Raw genomic sequence first — 20,286 nt, 5'->3', positions numbered from 1 at the left:
TGAAGAGGAAGCAGTTAGGGCCTGGAAACTGGAAACTGTTGAAGTGACATGGAGTATCAGAAGAGTTGGAGATGTGTGTCATGAAACACTGGATAAGGAAGGATAAATGGTGTCGAATTAAGAAGAAAGAGGTTTAGTGGGGCAGAAAGACTGAAACAATGGGGTAATTGGAAGAGTCTTGCCTGTGAATCCTGGGAAAGTAGAAGAAGTGGATATTGGCATTGAAGAACTCCGAGTAACTTCATCCTGATATAGGGTCTTCTCAGCACAATCCAAAATGTATGATCAAGTCATTACTTCTGCAGCAATCCAGTTAACTTATCATAGAAAGCACAAGATTACTTTTCAGAAAGGGATTCTTGAAAAATATTAAGGTAGATAAGTCCCCAAGGCCTGATGGCATCTACCTCAAGATACTGCATGAGGCAAGGGAGGAGTGCGCTGAGGGCTTTACTGAGATCTTTGTATCCTTTTTAGCCACAAGCAAGGTCCCAGAAGACCAGAGAATAGCCAATATTCTTTGTTTGTTTAAGGCCACAAGCAGGGATAATCCAAGAAATTATAGGCAGATGAGCCTTACATCAGTGGTAGAGAAATCACTGGAGAAAATTCTTAGGGATAGGATTTATTTGCATTTGGAGGAGAATGGCTTTATGCATGGTAGGTCTTGTGTCACAAACCTGATTGAGCTTTTTGAGGAAGTGACGAAAATGATTGAGGGTAGGGCAGTGAATGTTTTCTACTTGGGGATGAACTTTACTAAAGCATTTGACAAGATCCCTCATGGTAAGGCTGTCCAGAAGATTAAGTCACATGGAATCCATGGTGAGTTGGTAAATTGCAAATAAAATTGGGATTCAAGTCCATTGCACACAAATCCTAGCTACATGAAGCCTTGAGGAAGAACACTTCAACTTCCACCTTGGGACTCTCCAACCACATGGGATCAATGTTGATTTCACCAGTTTCCTCATCTCCCCCCAACCTTATTCCAGATCCAACCCTCCAACTCGACACCGCTCTCTTGAATGTTCTACCTGTCCAAATGCCTTCCCACCTATCCACTCCAACCTATCACCATCACCCTCCACCTTCATCTACCTATCACATTCCCACCTACCTTCCCCCCCCCCAGGCCCATCCCTCCCATTTATCTCTTAGCCCCCTTGGGCCCCTCCTTCATTCCTGATGAAGAGCTTATGCTTGAACCGTCGACTCTTCTGCTCCTCAGATGGTGTCTGACCTGCTGTGTTTTTCCAGTGCCACACTTTTTTACTCCGATCTCCAGCATCTGCGGTCCTTACTTTCTCCTGTCAAAGTTGGCAAGTCAGGTTGCAGCTGTACAAGACTTTAGTCAGGCCACATTTAGACCACTGAATGCAGTTATGATCCGCACATTATAGGAAGGATATGGTGGCTTTAGAGAGGTGCAAAAAACGTTTTACCAGGATGTTGTTTGGATTGGAGTGTATTATTTATAAGGGGAGGTTGGACAAACTTGGATTGCTTTCACTCGAGCATTGCAGCCTGATAGAAGTATATAAAATTATGAGAGGCATGGATAGGGAGATAGTCAGAGTCTTTTTCCCAGGGTGGAAATGTCAAATACTATCGGACATAGATTTAAGTTTAGAAGGAATAAGTTTGAAGATGATGTATGAGGGTGAGAAATGCCTGGAGCGCACTTTCTCGAGAGATGGTGGAAGCAGGTACAACAGTGTTTACGAGACATTAAGACAGACTCATGAACAAGTAGCAAACAGAGGGATACTGACCACATGCAGGGAGATGAGATTAGCTTAGAATGGCATCATGGTCAGCACAGACATGGTGGGCCAAAGCTTCCCTTTGGAAAATATACTTTATAGGGATTTTACTGAAATTCTCAAGGTTCATAGAATTTTTTAAAACAATAGAGTCAACAATTAAGAAGTGAAGATAAAGAAACATTGAACTATTATTTACAGATCAAAGGATTTCAGGACAGCTCATTGAAACAACCATTAAACAGACGATGTGTTTCTAGAAAATGAAAAATTAGAGAAATTTGTTGTGGCTGAGATTAATCAGGGCAGATATATGGGCCTAATGTTTTCTCGCTGTTACCTGGTTTCCACGTGATACTAGCAGGAAGCACGTCACAATAGCAGGAACATCCAGTACTCGGAGAGGCATGTTTAAGGGACACATTCCTTTAAGGCTGTAAACCTGAATTTTCTGATCCTACCAGAAGTAAACAGAAAGTAAATAGGAGTTAGGCCAAAAGCAGAATCAGACATTACAGAAGACGGCCTTCTGCTATCAAGTCCACACCAACAAAAACTACTGTAAATCAGCACTTCATTCATAGCCCTGCCTAATATATCTATGAGATTTCAGTATATTAAGAAACATCTCACTCACACAATTTAAATACATTTAAATCACCTTACATATAAAAAAATGCATTTATAATCCCACAAAGAAGTTAATGTTTCAATAACCTCTAAGTTGTCAAACTGTGAAATCATAATGCACAATGTGATAACAATACGTTATGAAAAACAATCAAGTAGTAATTATGCTACAGTGATAACATTTAGATTTAAGTCAACAGTTACTGCAATTGCTAGAATAGATATTTTTCAACACTCACTGGCTCAGGCAGTCTGGGCTGAGGTTGGAAATAACATTACAGCTTGACAGTTCTACAGACCTTATCTGAAGAACAATAGCATTTCAAGATATGTTTACAACTGCTAAGAATGTAACTCTCACATTGTGGGTTAAAGTCTCAAGCTACACAGCATTGAGTTCCCTACTGTGTGAGGAATGCCTGCTGCCTTTTTACGACTGCTAACAATGGGATCAATTAGAAATGCTGGGATTTCTGGATCCATTTTGCAAGATTTGTGAAGTCTTCACGACGCATGTGAAATTCAGACTAAAGCATCTGTAAAGGGATATAGATAGATGATGCAAGTTGGTAAGATGTAATACAATATAGGAAAATCTGAGGTTAGTCACCTTTGTAGGAAGAATAGAAAAACAGAATATTTTCAAAAGATGTTATATTTAGAAAGGTTTGGGCATTCTTATGCACAAAACACTAAGTCAAATGCACAGACAAGCAATTAAGAAAGTAAATAAAATGTTCGCCTCCATTGTAATGGGGCTCGAGAAAATTGTAAGGAAGTCATAATGCCACTCTACTCGTTTTTGATGCAAATACTGTGGACAGTTTTGGTCTTCTTATCTCTGAGTGAACATACTTTCCTTTAAACCACACAATGAAGATTCATTAGATTGATTCCTGGGATGTGAATTGTGCTCTATGAGGAGGGATTGAATGAATGGACCAATACACTCTGGAGTTTAGAAGAATGACAAGTGATCTTATTGAAATATCTAAGATTTTAAGGGTGGTTTACCAGTTAGATACGGAGAGATGTTTCTCCTGCTGAGTCTCTTGAACTGGAGGGACACAGATTCTGAATTTAAGGGGCTAATAGCTTTAGGCTTGCGGCAGGGAGAATTTCTTCACTCAAAGGATAGTGAATCTTTACAATACATTCACTCCAGAGGACTGTGGAACTTGAGTGACTGAAAATGTTCAAGGCAGAGATTGTTGAAGTTGAACTCAAAGGGAATCTGGCAGGGAGGTGGGCCATCAGCCATGATCTTATTGAATGGTGAAGTGGCATGAATGGCCAGATCATTTGCTCCTGCTCCTAATTCTTATGCTGTCAGATATCCAATAGCAAACTGAAATAACAAAAACATTGCAGATGGAGAGATGCAAATGTTACTATAATATCTAACTTTATGTGGTATGAGGAAGCAGGAATATTTCTGCCTGTGCCTTAGTTGTAGTACACGGCGCTGACTTTGAGTCCTAGACACGTCACTCACCACTGTTGCTGTCCACAATGCACTCTGTAGCTTTAACTGACAGCTCAGCCGAATTCCAGGGCAGCTGATGTGATCCACTTCAATCAGTCCTTTGTCTATATTTACCACACTGTAATTCCTATATGTAGTGAAGAAACAAAATTTGATAAAGTTATTACTATATTGGTCCCTGGGATTGTCTGTCATAAGAGGCTGTGTCATTTAGGTCTATGTTGTTTGGTGATTAGAAGAATCAGAGGTAATTTTATGTAGACATGCAAGATTCTGAATGGGCTTGAGAGAGTAGACACAAAGGTTGTTTCTAGGTAAAAACAATGACTGCAGATGCTGGAAACCAGATTCTGGATCAGTGGTGCTGGAAGAGTACAGCAGATCAGGCAGCATCCGAGGAGCAGTAAAATTGGGCTTTTGCCCGAAACGTCGATTTTACTGCTCCTCGGATGCTGCCTGAACTGCTGTGCTCTTCCAGCACCACCAATCCAGAACAAAGGTTGTTTCTGCTTTTTCAGGCAATCTGGAATACAGGGAGAACAAGAAGGGGCCATTCATTTGGGATGAGATCAGGTGAAATTATTCCACTCAAAAGGTGGTGAATCAGTAGAATTCTCTGAGAGGGCTGTGCTTGCTCCAAGTGAAATTTTGACCTATCAGGGAATCTAGGGACATCAGCCAACATCATTTCTCAATATTTTATTGATTTTATCCTTTAACAACAGAAAACCCTCCCTTCTTTTCCTTTTCACATATCCTTCTGACATGTAAACATTTGTAATAAAAACAGCAATTGCCGAAGAAACTCAGCAAGCCTGGCAGTCATGTGGAGAGATGCGGCAAGGTGAGTCCAATATGACTCTTCTTCAGAGAACAATCTGCAGCATCTGTAGTACTTTGTTTTTAAATATACACGAGCATTTAGCCTCCAGTCTTGGTTGTTTTGAAACCACATCTAACAGTTATCAGATTATATCCATTAATTTTTGTTTGTGCCATCAGTTCCTGAATCACTGTTCCTTCTGCTGTTGGGTAAAGATCCTGGACTTCCTTCCAAACAGCATTGTAGGTGTTCTTAAATCCCAAGGATGGCAGTGTTTCAAACAAGATAGCTCATCATCACTTTCTTCAGAGCATTTAGGGTTGGGCAATAAATAGCCAGAGACACTCAGATCTCACGAACAATTTTTTAACAAATATCCACCTAGTTACAAAAGCTGTGTGCATTCAAATAAATAGGCTTTAATTTTCTTCTTTTGCTAATCCTATTTTTAGTTATACCTTTATTCTTGTCTGGTTCCCTCTGCTGCAGTGCACACCATGCTGTCAACTGATAGTCATAGAGTCATAGAGATGTACAGCACAGAAATGGACCTAAATTACAACTCATCTGGTCCAACTCATCCATACCAACCAGATATCCTAAATTAATCTAGTCCCATTTGCCAGCACTTGGTCCATATCACTCTAAACCCTTCTTATACACTCAGCTTAATTCCAGGGCAGCTGACACCATTCTCTTTGATCATTCTTTCCTCTATATTCAGTACACTACATAGTTAATAAAGACATATATAATGTAAGTTTTACTCTCTGGTTACCATTATCCACATCACTAGCGTGGATTACAGAGGAATCTCGATTATCCGAACGACACGGGTAGGGAGTATTTTGTTGGATAATCGAATGCCAGATATCACAGTTTAGCCAAGGATTGGGACCTCGCGATCTTGCTGGATAATCTGAAATTCGGAAAATCGAATGCCAGACAATTGAGGTTCCTCTGTATTGCTTTGTCTTACCCCTTTAACTTTCTAAGTTTCCTCTCACTTGAATTTACGTTTCTATTATTTAATTTAAAGTCTTATCTAAAACCCAGCTAATCCAATTTGGCAGGACACAGGTCCCAGCACAATTTAAGTGCATCCCTGTCCCAAAAGAACAGCTTCCTCTTTGTCCAATGCTGAATGAATTGAAACTCATTTCTTCCACTCTCTGATCTTATTCACCTTATGCCAATTTGCTTATAGGTCAGGGAGTAATCCAGAATCTTTGTGATTGTTTTTTTTTTAAAATTTAGCCCATACCTGTTCATGCTCTTTCAACAGAACCTCTTCCCTCATTCTAATTATGTTGGTGGGGACACATGGATCATGATAAACGATTTTTGCCCCTCCCAATCAAAGATGCTCTTCAGCTCTGACCTGGTACTGGGTAAGCAACACAGTCTTTGGGACTTGCGTTCTTGGCTACAGTGAATAGCTGTAATCATGCTATTGGCTACCTCCGCTATGTTCCTTGAATGATCTTTGATCCCAAGGTAATGCTGTCAGATTGCTCATTTTACCTACAGAATCCTCATCCATAAAAGCTGCAAGAAACTTGCATCTTGTATCCAAGCAGCATAAACAGAGAGCACGAGGAGAAACATTGCATCTTTCCAAGACAATTAAGAGCTAGGCTACAGCCATTCGGCAGCAGGAGGAGAGGAAATCCCTGTAGGTGAAAGTTGAGCCTTCTCCTATTGAAGCAGATCAGTCACTGCTATCTGAAAAGTTGCACTGAGGTGGCAGAACCATACCTGTTGTTTCCTTCTTCATCCCAGAAAATGACAGTTCGCTCGAGTTCTTGAGAAGGGCAGAATGAGCTTTGCTCACCACACGGCAACATGTACATGAAGGCAGGAAAACTGGGATCCTGCATCAGTCTGAGGGCAGCACCTGCTCCTGGTCGCTAGACAATTAACACGAGAAACACAATTTAAGAGGGTTTCCTTTGCACAGGTGGTCAAAGTAAAATCATAAATTATAATTTGAAAATGCCAGTGTTGGACTGGGATGTACAAAGTTAAAAATCACAAAACACCAGGTTATAGTCCACTGGTTTATTTGGAAGCACTAGCTTTCGGAGCGCTGCTCCTTCATCAGGTGCGGTGGAGTAAAGCAAAAGTTTACAGGATGATGGAACTAAAATTATATATTGAAAAAGACCTGGATTGTTTGTTAAGTCTCTCATCTTTTAGAATGGGCATGTTGGTTTCAGTTCTTTTATGTGTGAATCCCAGAACTTTTTCAAAGTTACATTCTCAAGTGAACTTTAACAATGGATGTCATGTTGGCCCAGATAATGCACTGAAGGTATGAGGTGCCCTGTGTGAGGCTGTCTGTGCGAGGCTGTCTGTGCCCCAATGTTAAGACTGATTTACAGAAGAACCTCGATAATCCGAACGAGATGGGCGGGCACTATGTCGTTTGGATAATTGATTATTCCGTTAATTGATTCAATGCCTTTCCCCTCGGGCTTGGAGGTTTCTGTTAAGTCCACGTGCCGTTCAGGAAACTAGGCAGCAGCACACTGCGCGCGGGTCCCCGCCGAGGTCCGTCCCCATCCCACCCCCACTCCCGTGCACTCCCCATCTGCCCCCCAGTCCAACAGCACACCATCGCCCGACCCCCAACCCTGTCCAACACCGCCCCCCTGCCCCACCCAACACCATCCTACAATGCCCCCCTGCCAGACTCCCAACCCCGTCCAACACCGACCCCCTCACCCGGCCCCCCCAAAACCATCCAACACCATTCCCCCGCCCGACCCCCAACCCTGTCCGACACCAACTCCCCTGCCCATCCCAACCCCATCCTACACTGCACCCCCTGCCCCCCAGCCTCAAGCAACCGTGCCCCCTGCCCAGCCCCAACCCATCTGCCCCCTGGCCGCCATCCAACACTAATCCTGTCCAACACCACCCTGTGTGCCCCCCTGCTGCACCTGGTGAGACCGAGTAGAGGCTACAGCAACGGATGAATGGACACCGCAAAACAATGAACAGAAGGAGTGTTCCCTCCCAGTGAGAGAACACTTCAGCGCTCCTGGACATTCGACATCGGACCTTCGGGTTACCATCCTCCAAGGTGGACTTTGGGACAGACAACAACGCAAAGTGGCTGAGCAGATGCTGATCGCCAAGTTAGTTACACATGGGGATGGCTTTAACAGGGACCTTGGGTTCATGTCACACTACAGGTCTCCCCATTGCACTACACACACACACCTACAGATCCACTCTCATACACAAGCTCTCTGGATGTAGGTTTGCTGGCTGAGCTGGAAGGTTCATTTTCAGACATTTCATCACCATACTAGGCAATATATTCGGTGCGCCTCTGGACGAAGCACTGCTGGTGTTTCCTGTTTTGTATTTATATGTTTGGGTTGGTGATGTCACTTCTTGTGGTGACATCATTTCCTATGGACACCATCTACCACCCCCTGAGAAAAAGAAATTACATCACCATAGGAAATGACATCACCAACCCAAGGGACTGGGGTAGGTATCAACGAAGGAAGTGATGCTTTAAATTGACCTTGTTGTGATCAACTGCCAGGGGGGTAGGTTGAGTGAATGAAGAAAGCAAGCTGGTTACTCCTTCCTCACCCAGAATCACAACAAATTGGAAACTCTTAACCAGGTAAAGCCATCTACTTGTTCAAACCCCTCATGAATTTTGACACTGGATCAAATCTCCTCCCAGACCTCACTTTTCTATGGTGACATCCTTAGGTTCTCCAATATATCAACACAACTGAAGTCCCTTAACTCCAGAACTATTGTGAATCTTTTCTGAATCCTGTCTAATTCCTTCACACTCTTCTTAAAGAGTAATGAAACTGAGCTCCGGTTGCGACTTAACTAGCATTTTAAAAAAGCTCACTGTAATTTCTCTGCTTTCATTCTCTGAAACTATTTATAAAGCCCAGAATTCTGAAAAATCTGAAGTATTTTTTTAAATTGCTCTGTCAGCTTCAGTGATTTGTGGTCTCTTTGCTCTGCTCTTTGGAATTTTACCTTTTCTTGTAAATTCCCTTTCTTTAGGGCAGCACAGTGGTTAGCACTGCTACCTCACAGGGCCAGGGACCTGGGTTCGATTCCTGTCTTGGGCAACTGTGTGTGAGGTTTGCACATCCTCCCAGTGTCTATGTGGGTTTCCTCCCACAATCCAAAGATGTGCAGGTTAGGTGAATTGGCCATGGTATATTGCTCACAGTGTTCAGGGATGTGTAGGTGCATTAGTCAGGGGTAAAAGTAGATTAATAGAGTGGGGGAATGGGTCTGGGTGGGTTACTCTTCAGAGGGTTTGTGTGGACTTGTTAGGTCAAATGGCCTGTTTCCACACTGTAGGGATTCTATAATTCATTTTTCTGACCAAATTAAATCACTTTATATTTCTTTGCATTAAATTTTATTTGACACCCAGCCACCATTTCCACCAGCCTGTGTCCTCTGTCATATCCCGGGTCTTTCTTTCAGTGCAATACTCAACTAAGGGTAAGCCATTCAGGACTGAGATGACAAAGAATTTCTTCATTCAGAGAGTGAAACGCTCTCCCACAGGAGCCTGTAGGGGCCAGTTCGTTAGATATATTCAAGAGTGAGCTGGACATGGCCCTAGGAGCGAAAGGGATCAAGGGGTATGGAGAGAAAGTGGGAATGGGATACTGATCATACTGATGATTATAATGAATGGTGGTGCAGGCTCGAAGGGCTGAATGACCTACTCCTGCCCCTGTTGTCTATATTTTTGTGTTACCTCAACTGTACTTTCTTCAATCTGTGTTAGATTGCACTTTATCAAGCTCCTTTTAGAGGTCCATTGCATCAACTCTATTAACTTCATTAACCATCCCTATCACCATATGTGCCTTTTTTTTGTTCCAACTTGGCCCTATTCCTTTTTTTGTCACCTTCTTATTCTTTACATGCTAGTAACAGACCTTTGGATCTCCTTATGTACTAGCTGGCAATCTTTTTGACTCCTTTGCTGCTCTTTTTGTTTCACTTCCTCTTTGAAATTCACACATTTAGATTGCTTCTCACTTGCACAATCAACCTGACATCTGTCAGACACACCCTCCTTGATCTTACTGTCTACTTCTCTCGATTTGGAGATGCCGGTGTTGGACTGGAGAGCGAAAGCTTAGTGTGCTTCCAATTAAACCTGTTGGACTGTAACCTGGTGTTGTGTGATTTGTAACTTCTCTCGAGAACTTTGTTAGCTGGTCTTCGACTCATGAGAATGTACCATGACTGTACTTGAACCATCTCCTCTGCTGTTCAATTACAGTTTGCCACCAATCTTTGTTCTAACTTCCCTGAGCCAGATCGGTTCTCAGTCCTTTAAATTGGTCTTTCCCCAGTTAATCCTTACTGCACATTGTGCCTTGTTCTTTTCCATAATTTAAACCATATGACGGAATGATCACAGTGTGCCAAAAATCCTTGAATTGAAACCGGATCTATTTTTTCCATCTCATTCTCAAGGACCAACAAAATTTCCTTCCTCATTACAGCAGAAATATACTCAACTAGAAAATCTTGCTGAACATATTAGGATAATTGAAGTCTTTCATTAAAGTTGCTATAGCTTTTGCACTGACAATTTCTTTGCAAATTTGTCCAATATACTTTTCCCACGAGCTGATGACCTATTTAATACAACAAGCTGATGCAAAGTTGCCTCCACAGTTTGTTTGCTCGAACTAAATCGATTCTGTCCTTGAGGGAGTTTCTCGGGATTTGCTCTCTCCAAACTGATATTCTCTTTAATCATTACGTCATTCCTCTCCTGTTCTTTCTTCTCTTTCTTGAGCAACTTGAATCCAGGAATATTTAATCCCCAATCATATTTTTTTTCAGCTAAGTCTCTCTTCTTGCCACATCATTTTCCACATGGCTATTTGCACCTGCAGCTCATCAACTCATTTACCACTTCCTGCATTCACATACATCCTCAGTAAATTCAACTTAGACCTTACTGCATTCCCTCTTAGGTCCAACTCATTAACATTTTAGTATTTTGTACTCTCCTGGTTCCCATATCCCTGCCAAGTTAGCATTTGACAGATCACCCTACCAGAGCATAGGTCCCAGGTCAATTGAGGTGCAACCAGTTCTGCCTCTTGGGTCCCATCTCCTTCAGAATAGGTTTATATCTCCCAGAAGTATAAGGCCTTGTGTCTTGCACCATCTCTGAAATTAGTCATTCAGCTAATTTTTCTAAAGTCATCAGTATGTAGCACACAGAATGATCTGGAATTATATCGTCCTGGATATCTCAGCTAACTTAACTGTGTGCAATGATCAGTTTCCCTAACTACAGAGTGCCCTCTGACTGTTGCTAGCCCAATCTTCCTTCTGCCCTCCTGGCACAGTGGGTCAGTGATAAGCACTGCTGTCTTACAACACCAGGGACCAAGGTTCGATACCACCCTTCGGCGACTGCCTGCGGAGAAGGCACATTCTCATGTCTGCATGGGTTTCTTCCATATGCTCTGGTTTTCTCCCACAGTCCAAATATTTTCAGGTTACGTTGGTTGGTCATGCTAAATTGCCCGTAGTATCCAGGGATGTGCATGCTAGATGGATAAGACATTGGATTAGTCATTAGCAGGGTTACATGGATAAGGGTCTGGGTGAGATGCTCTTTGAAGGGTTGCTATGGATTCAATGGGTTGAATTCCTAGAGTCATACAGTCTTACAGCACGGAAACAGGCACTTCAGCCCAAACTGGTCTGTGATGACCAAAATGTCCAGCCACACTAACCCCATTACCCTGCACTTGCCCCATATCCTTCTAAACCTTTCCTATTCATGTATTTGTCCAAATGCCTTTTAAATAGAACATAGAACATTACAGCGTAGTACAGACCCTTCTGCCCTTGATGTTGCGCCGTCCTGTGGAACTAATCTGAAGCCTATCTAACCTACACTATTCCATTTTCATCCATAGGTTTATCCAATGACCATTTATATGCCCTTAAAGTTTGCGAGTCCACTACCATTGCATGCAGTGTGTTCCACGCCCCTAAAACTGAGTAAAGAAACTACCTCTGACAACGGTCCTATATCTATCGCCTCTCAGTTTCTAGCTATGAACCCTCGTGCTAGCCATCACCATCTGAGGAAAAAGGCTCTCCCTGTCCACCCTGTCTAACCCTCTGATTATCTTATATGTCTCAATTAAGTCACCTCTCAACCTTCTTCTCTCTAATAAATGCAGCCTCAAGCCCCTCAGCCTTTCCTCATAAGACCTTCCCTCCATACCATGCAACATCCTTGTAAATCCTCTCTGCACCCTTTCCAAAACATCCTTCCTATATTGTAACGCAGTGACCAGAACTATACTCAATACACCAAGTGCGCCACACCAAAGTTTTATACAGCTGCAGCATGACCTCGTGGCTCCAAAACTCAATCCCTCTACCAATAAAAGCTAACACACCCATATACCTTCTTAACAACCCTCTTAACCTGGGTGGCAACTTTCAGGGATCTATGTACATGGACACCAAGCTCTCTTGAGATTAGAGTGTTGCTGGAAAAGCACAGCAGGTCAGGCAGCATCAGAGGAGCAGGAAAATCGACATTTTGGGTAAAAGCCCTTCATCAGGAATGAAGGGTTTTTGCCCGAAAAGTTGATTTTCCTGCCCCTCGGATGCTGCCTGACCTGCTGTGCTTTTCCAGCAACACTCTAATCTAGACTCTGATCTCCAGCATCTGCAGTCCTCACTTTCACCAAGCTGACCTTCATTGAGATCTCTCTCTGCTCGTCAACACTGCCAAGAATCTTATCATTAGCCCAGTATGTATACCTGTTCTCTTTCACCTCACACTTTTCTGCATTAAACCCCATTTGCCACCTCTCAACCTAGCTTTTTTTATTAAGATTAGATTACTTACAGTTTGGAAACAGGCCCTTCAGCCCAACAAGTCCACACCGACCCTCCGAAGAGCAACCCACCCAGCTGCTCTGCAGCTTGTCTATGCCCCTCTGTAACATGCAACATCCTTCGGCACTATCCATAACTCCACCGACCTTAGTGTCATCTGTAAATTTACAAAGCCATCCTTCTACGCCCTCATCCAGGTCAATTATAAAAATGACAAACAGCAGTGGACTCAAAACAGATCCTTGCAGTACACCACCAGTAAATGAACTCCAAGATGAACATTTCCCATCAACGACCACCCTTCTTCCTTCTTTCAGCTAGCCAATTTCTGATCCAAACTGCTAAATCACTCTCAATCCCTCAACCAAATGTTGTTAATGTACCCACCTCAACCACTTCCTCTGGCAACTTATTCCATATGTGTACCACCCTCTTTGTAAAAAGTTACCCCTCAGCTTCCCTTTTATTCTTTCCCTTCTTACCTTAAACAGATGCCCTTTAGTCCTTGATTTCCCCATTCTGGGAATTAAATTGAGTGCATTCACCCTATCACTGCCTTTCATGATCTTATACACTTCTAGAAGATCTCCCCTCGGTCTCCTACATTCTAAAGAAAAAAGTCCTACCTTGTCTAACCTCTTCTTATAACTCAGACCCTTGATTCCTGGCAACATAGAGTCATGGAGATGTACAGCACAGAAACAGATGCTTCGGTCTAACTCATCCATGCTGACCAGATATCCAACCTAATTTAGTCCCACTTGCCAGCACTTGGCCCATATTCCTCTAAACCCTTCCTATTCAAATACCCATCCAGATGCCTTTTAAATGCTGCAATTGTACCAGCCTCCACCACTTCCTCTGGCAGCTCATTCCACACATGTGTGTGAAAAAGTTGCCCTTTAAGTCCCTTTTATATCTTTTCCTTCTCACCCTAAACCTATGCCCTCTACTTCTGGACTCCCTCACCTCAGAGAAAAGACTTTGTTTATTTACCCTATCCAAGTCCCTCATAATTTTGTAAACCTCTATAAGGTTACCCCTCAGCCTCCGATGCTGCAGGGAAAACAGCCCCAGCCTGTTCAGCCTCTCCCTGTAGCTCAAATTCTCCAACCCTGGCAACATCCATGTCAATCTTTTCTGAACCCTTTCAAGTTTCACAACATTCTTCCGATAGTTGTGAGGAATCAGAACTATTGCACACTGTATTCCAAAAGTTACCTAATGAACGTCCTGTAAAGCCACAACATGACCTCCCAACTCCTATACTCAACACTGACCAATAATGGAAAACATACCAAACGCCTCCTTCATTATCCTATCTACCTGCGACTTTACTTTCAAGGAGATATGAACCTACACTCCAAGGTCTCTTTGTTCAGTAACACTCCCCAGGACTTTACCATTAAGTGTATAAGTCCTGCTAAAATTTACTTTTCCAAAATGCAGCAGCTCACATTTATTTAAATTAAACTCCATCTGCCACTCCTCAGCCCATTGGCGCATCTGATCAAGATCCCGTTGTAATCTGAGGTCATCTTTGCTGTCACTATACCTCCAATTTTGCTGTCATCTGCAAACTTATCAACTATACCTCTGATGTTCACATCCACATCATTTATATAAATGGTGAAAAGTAGCAGACCCAGCACCGATCCTCGTGGTATACCACTGGTCACAGGTCTCCAGTTGAAAAGCAACCCTCCACCACCACCCTCTATCTTCTACCTTCCAGCCAGTTCTGTACCCGAATGACTAGTTTGAAATTAAATTAATTTAAATTTCCTACAATACGGAAACAGGCCCTTTGTTTTAATAAGTCCACACCAACCCTCCAAAGAGTAACCCACCCAGACCCATTCCCTTACCCTATATTTACCCCTGACTAATGCACCTAACACTATGGGCAACTTAGCATGGCCAATTCACCTGACCTGCACATCTTTGGACTGTTGGAGGAAACCGGAGTACTCTGAGTGAACCCACACAGACACGGGGAGAAATGTGCAAACTCCACACAGTTACTGAGGCTGAAATTGAAGCCGGATCCCTGGCGCTGTGAGGCAACAGTGCTAACCACTGAGCCACCGTGTCAACCCAATACAGTTATCCCTGTATTCCATGAGATCTAATCTTGCTAACCAGTCTCCCATGGGGAACCTTGTCAAACGTCTTACTGAAGTCAATAAGGATAATGTCCACCACTCTGCCCTCATCAATCTTCTTTGTTACTTCTTCAAAAAAACTCAATCAAGTTTGTGAGACATGATTTCCCATGCACAAAGTCACACTGACAATCCCTAATCAGCCTTTGCAAATACATGTAAATGTATTCCCTCAACAACTTACCCATCACTGACATCAGGCTCACCGGCCTATAGTTCCCTGTCTTTTCCTTACCACCTTTTTAAAGTAGTGGTACCACGTTAGACAACCTCCTGTCTTGTAGCACCTCACCTGTGACTATTGATGATACAACTATCTCAGCAAGGGACCCAGCTTCCCACAGAGTTCTAGGGTACACCTGATCAGGTCCTGGTGACTTATCCACAATTATGCGTTTCAAGACATCCAACGTCTCCTCCTCTGTAATATGGACATTTTCCAAGATATCACCATCTATTTCCCCATGTTCTACAGCTTCCATGTCCTTCTCCACAGTAAACACTGATGCAAAATACTCATTTAATATTTCCCCGATCTCCCATGGTTCCACACAAAGGCCGCCTTGCTGATCTTTGAGGGGCCCTATTCTCTCCCTAGTTACCCTATTGTCCTTAATGTATTTCTAAAAACCTTTTGGATTCTCCTTAACCCGGTTTGCCAAAGCTATCTCACGTTCCATTTTTGCCCTCTTGATTTCCCTCTTAAGTATACTCCTACTGCCTTTATACTCTTCTAAGGATTCACTCAATCCCTCCTGTCAACACCTGACTTATGCTTTCTTCTTTTTCTTAACCAAATTTCTCCAGGTATCCAGCATTCCCTATACCTACCAGCCTTCCCTTTCACCCTGACAGGAATATACTGTCTCTGGATTCTCGTTATCTCACTTCTGAAGGCTTCCCATTTTCCAGCTGTCCCTCTATCTGCAAACATCTGCCCCCAATCAGCATTTGAAAGCTTTTTCCTAATACCATCAAAATTAGCCGTTCTCCAATTTAGAACTTTGACTTTTAAATCCGGTCTATCCTTTTCCATTACCATTTTAAAATATTAAAATTATGGTCATTAGCTCTAAAGTGGTCCCCCACTGTCACCTCAGTCACCTGCCCTGCCTTATTTCCCAAGAGTAGGTCAAGTTTTAAACATCCTTGTAAATTTCTTCTGCATTCTTTCCAGTTTAATAACACCCTTCCTATCACAAGGTGACCAAAACTGAACACAATACTCCTGGTGTTGCCTCACCAACGTCTTGCACTACTGCAACATAACTTCTCAACTTCTATACTCAATGCCCTGACTGATGAAGGCAAGTATGCTAAAAACCGTGCACCTGAACTCCAAGGTTCCTCTGTTCCATTACACTCCTTAAGACGCTACCATTCACCATGAAATTCCTACCTTGATTTGACTTCCCAAAATGCAAGACCCCGCACTTATCTATATTAAGATTAGATTAGATTACTTAGTGTGGAAACAGGCCCTTCAGCCCAACATGTCCACATCGACCCTCCGAACAGCAACCCACCCAGACCCATTCCCCTATATTTACCCCTTCACCTAACACTACGGACAATTTAGCATGGCCATTACACCTAACCTGCACATTTTTGGACTGTGGGAGGAAACCGGAGCACCCGGAGGAAACCCTTGCAAACATGGGGAGAATGTGCAAATTCCACACAGACAGTTGCCTGAGGTGGGAATTGAACCCGGGTCTCTGGCGCTGGTGCTGTGAGGCAGCAGTGCTAACCACTGTGCCACCGTGCCGCCCAGTTAAACCCCATTTGCCATTTCTTGGCCCTCTTCCCCAGCTGATCAAGGTCCGGCTGCAATTTCTGATAACCTTCCTCAATGTCTACAATACCACCTATTTTAGTTTCATCAGCAAACTTACTAGTCATACCTTGTACATTGTTATCTATATCAGTGATTTGGATAACAAACAGCAATGAGCCCAGCACCGACCCCTGAGGGACATCACTCGTCACAGTCCTCCAGTCCGACAAGCATCCTTCCTCTATTACCCTCTGCTTTCTACCATCAACCCAATTGTGTATCCATTTTGCCAGTTCTCTCTGGTTTCCATGCTATCTAACCTTTCAGAGCTGCCTACTATGTGGAGGTGTGCTGTTATGAAGTTAGCTCAAGTTGCACTCTCCAGATGTATCATCATTCGCACCTGTATTCAAAACTGAGATGGGAGAGCTAGATGCATTTTGAGAGCTCCTGTATTACTTGCCAGATGGTCACTCATTCCCTCTCTGCCTACATTCCCTTCAGTTGTTGTGTGGCCACACATTTAGCCCTCAGTCTGACTTGTATACTGCAGTGATGCCAGCTTCTGTTTGACCTCTGGCTTCAACCTCTGAATGAAAGATCAACATCCTCCAACTGACGGGTCACAGAATGTACATTCTACAAGACTGGAGGATCTCTGCCATGAAACTTCACCAAAATAAACTAACAACTTATAAAAATCCTTAGCAATCAGCACCTTCCCTTGTGCTCTCAATACTTTTAGTGTTTATCCTTGACAGTTATGCTCGCTCTGCTCTGTTGTTCAATCCCTGACTTTATTCAAGTGCATGTTCCTCACCTCTTGACGAGACAGTTAGATTGTTAATGAGAAAGACTCACACAATAGTGCAAAAGAGTGATAAGCAAAGCGTGACAGGATGGAACACAGCATATAAACATGATAGAGCGTCAGAAAATAGGTCAGAGTAAGAAAAAAAAGTAAAAAAAAATTAAAGACTCTTTATCTGAATGTATTCAGCAATCATAATAAAGGGCGACAGTCTCAGGATACCAGGTGGGCCACTTAGGTCTGGGATGAGGAAATATTTCTTCACTGAGAGGGTGATCAACCTGTGAAATTCACTGTCACAGAAGGCTAGGGAAGCTGGGTGACTGAGAACATTCTGCTTTTTTAGATATTAAAGACATCAAAGGGTATCAAAAGAAAGTGGGAATGATCATATTGAATAGTGGAGCAGGCTTGAAGGCCAAATAGCCTATTCTTGTTCCTAGTTTATATGTAAGATGGATGCATTGATTGAAATAAATGGTTGTGACATAAGTTATTGGAGATGTGGTTGGAAAGTGATCAAGGCTTGGAACTGAATATTCAAGGATACCTGATAGGAAGAGATAGGAAGCAATAAAACAAAAGGAAAAAGAAATGTGGTAGATCTGTTTAATAAAATAAGTGATTAGTTCACAAGTGAGAAATGATCTTGGCTCAGCAGATTAAGATGTAAAATTGGTTTGGGTGGTGATAAGCAATAGCAAAGGAAGTGAGACACTGATGTAGTTTATTGGCCCCTGACAGAAACTATTAAATGAAAAAAAAACAAGAATTGTAAGAAAAGTTCTGCAATAATTGTGGGTAATTTTATTCTTCGGACAGATTGAACAAAACAAATTGGCAAAGGGAGCCATGAAGATGAGCAGTTGGAATAGTTTCTTAAAGCAGTCTGCTGAGAAACCAATCATTGGACAGATTATTTTACACCAGGTAATGTGTAATAAGATAGGCTTGATTAGTTATTAAATCTTGAGGATGAGAAACTTGGGCCTGAAACTAGAATCTTAAACTTATATAAAGGCAATAGCAAAGGCTTCAACGGTTGGCTAAAATGGACTGGGAAAATAGGTTAAAAAGTATAATGTTGGAAAAGCAGTGACAGACAATTTAGGAGAAATCTCAAAATGTTAAGTAAAGGTATATTCCATTGAGAAAGACAGACATGAAAAATGCACCATCTGTAGCTATGTCAAGAATATTATCAAATTGAAAGAAAATGTCCACAATACTACACAGATTAGCGATAAACCAGAAGCTTGGAAAAATAACAAAGTTAATAACACAAACGGTAGACATGAGAATGAGACTAAGCTAGCAAGAAACATACATAACATACAGTAAAAGCTTCTATTAATATACAAAAAGAAAGAGTGTAGTTAAAGTACACAGTGGTTGAAGTCACATATATTTTAAGTTTTCAGTCATTAGATTAGCAAGCCTTGTACCTAAGGGAGGGAAGAAAATTGGCTGCTGCATCAGATTTAAGAGATCTGAACTTTCTGTCTGTGGAATTAGAACTGGTTTGTCCTTTGCTCCCTTGTTCATTGCTGTATTTTTTTTCTCCACTCTACACAGTGCGTCAGACTGTTTTCAATACGGTACGAATACAAATTGTTGACCTTTCACCTTCCTATCCCATCATCTGCGGTTCTTTACCTTTTCAGGCTTTGTATCCCAGCACTCGACCATCAGATTGTGCATTCTATGGAATTGCACTTGTTCCAGGGATCCCAGGGAAGGTCGTACTCCTTTCGACAGTTTTTTAGCAATCTGCAGCTGGTGTTGTCCGAGGGCTGGTCGTTGCCCAGACAGCAATTCATACAAAACCATTCCATATGAAAACATGTCAACCTTAAAAGAAAAGGTAGGTTTATTTGGAATGCTTGCACAACCATGCACATTTATTCTCCGTTCATTGCTTGAAATATTCAATGTTTTATCTTTTGTTAGGCTTAATGTTCTATAACATTTAATCCTTATTGTTTTAGATACTTTTATGTAGTTTCTGTAACAGATTATTCCCGCTGTTATGCCCTTTCTCATTTATCTTTCACATCTGCTCTGGTATCAGGCAAGATAAGATTTTACAGAATGGAGGTCTGAAGATAGTGTACCTATTGAGATAGTTTTTTTGTTTAAAATATTTCAGGGGATTGGGAACAGGAGTGTAAAGTGTGTAAGAATAGAAATATGTGATTAAGACTTTAAATACACAAAATACATTATTTTGGTCCTCTGGCTCCTGATGCAATTGAAACTTTAATGTATCTGTAAAGAGCTGTCCCATCTGGCTGATTCTTTGCATGACATAAGATACAATTAAACATTTAAAACTGAATTTTTAAAAAAAGTTCTTATCCTTTGTTTCAAATTTCTTGAAGGTTTTGCGCCTTCTGTTCTTTGTAATCTTCACCAGCCCCATGATCCTCCCTGTTCTCTTTGAATTCTGGCCTCTTGATGGTCCCCCAGTTTTACCTTCTCCACTATTGGCAGGTCGGTCTTCAGCAGCTTGGGCCCTGAGCTCAGAATTCCCTGGCTAAACCCCTATGCCTTTCTAGCTCTTTCCCCTTCTTTAAGACTTTCTTTAAAACCTTCCTCTTTGACCAAAGTTTTGCCATTTGCCATATTATCTGGTTTGGTGTCAAAGCTTGGGGGGATTGCTTGATTTGGAAGAGTTTAGAGAGTTCACGTTTATGCAGTGTAATATGCAGAGGAAATCCTGCTCATCCACTGGTAGATGTCAGACAAGTTGTCAAACAACATCTTACAGAAAATTGAAGGGTTGAGAGAGGTGGTAGTGAGGTAGAACTGGAGGTCATCAGCATATATAATGAGTGTATCGTAAGTGTTTTCATAAGATCTGCTGGGTGATTGTACGTAGATGAAAAATAGAGGGAAGCCAAGTACAGACCGTTGAGGGTCA

The 20,286-nt window shown here is 42.2% G+C and overlaps 1 protein-coding gene across 2 annotated transcripts in view; it reads right to left on the bottom strand.

Annotated features, from left to right (window-relative positions):
- Positions 1 to 20,286, bottom strand: part of lrrk1 (leucine-rich repeat kinase 1) — a 252,945-nt gene that overhangs the window by 49,296 nt on the left and 183,363 nt on the right. For both annotated transcript variants that reach the window (XM_043677668.2, XM_087981352.1), the window contains 4 exons: positions 19,020 to 19,214; positions 6,464 to 6,615; positions 3,892 to 4,009; positions 2,107 to 2,223 (listed from right to left, as the gene is read on the bottom strand). In XM_043677668.2, the coding sequence (XP_043533603.2) occupies positions 2,107 to 2,223; positions 3,892 to 4,009; positions 6,464 to 6,615; positions 19,020 to 19,214 (582 nt within the window). The remainder of the gene's footprint in view (positions 1 to 2,106; positions 2,224 to 3,891; positions 4,010 to 6,463; positions 6,616 to 19,019; positions 19,215 to 20,286) is intronic.

Source organism: Chiloscyllium plagiosum, unplaced genomic scaffold (genome assembly GCF_037043375.1).
Source record: "Chiloscyllium plagiosum isolate Xiang-an unplaced genomic scaffold, Cpla_swu_hap1 HiC_scaffold_39, whole genome shotgun sequence".
Taxonomy (NCBI): Eukaryota; Metazoa; Chordata; class Chondrichthyes; order Orectolobiformes; family Hemiscylliidae; genus Chiloscyllium; species Chiloscyllium plagiosum.
The sequence above is the reverse complement of the archived record's forward strand: the minus strand, read 5'-3'. Positions and strand labels throughout refer to the sequence as shown.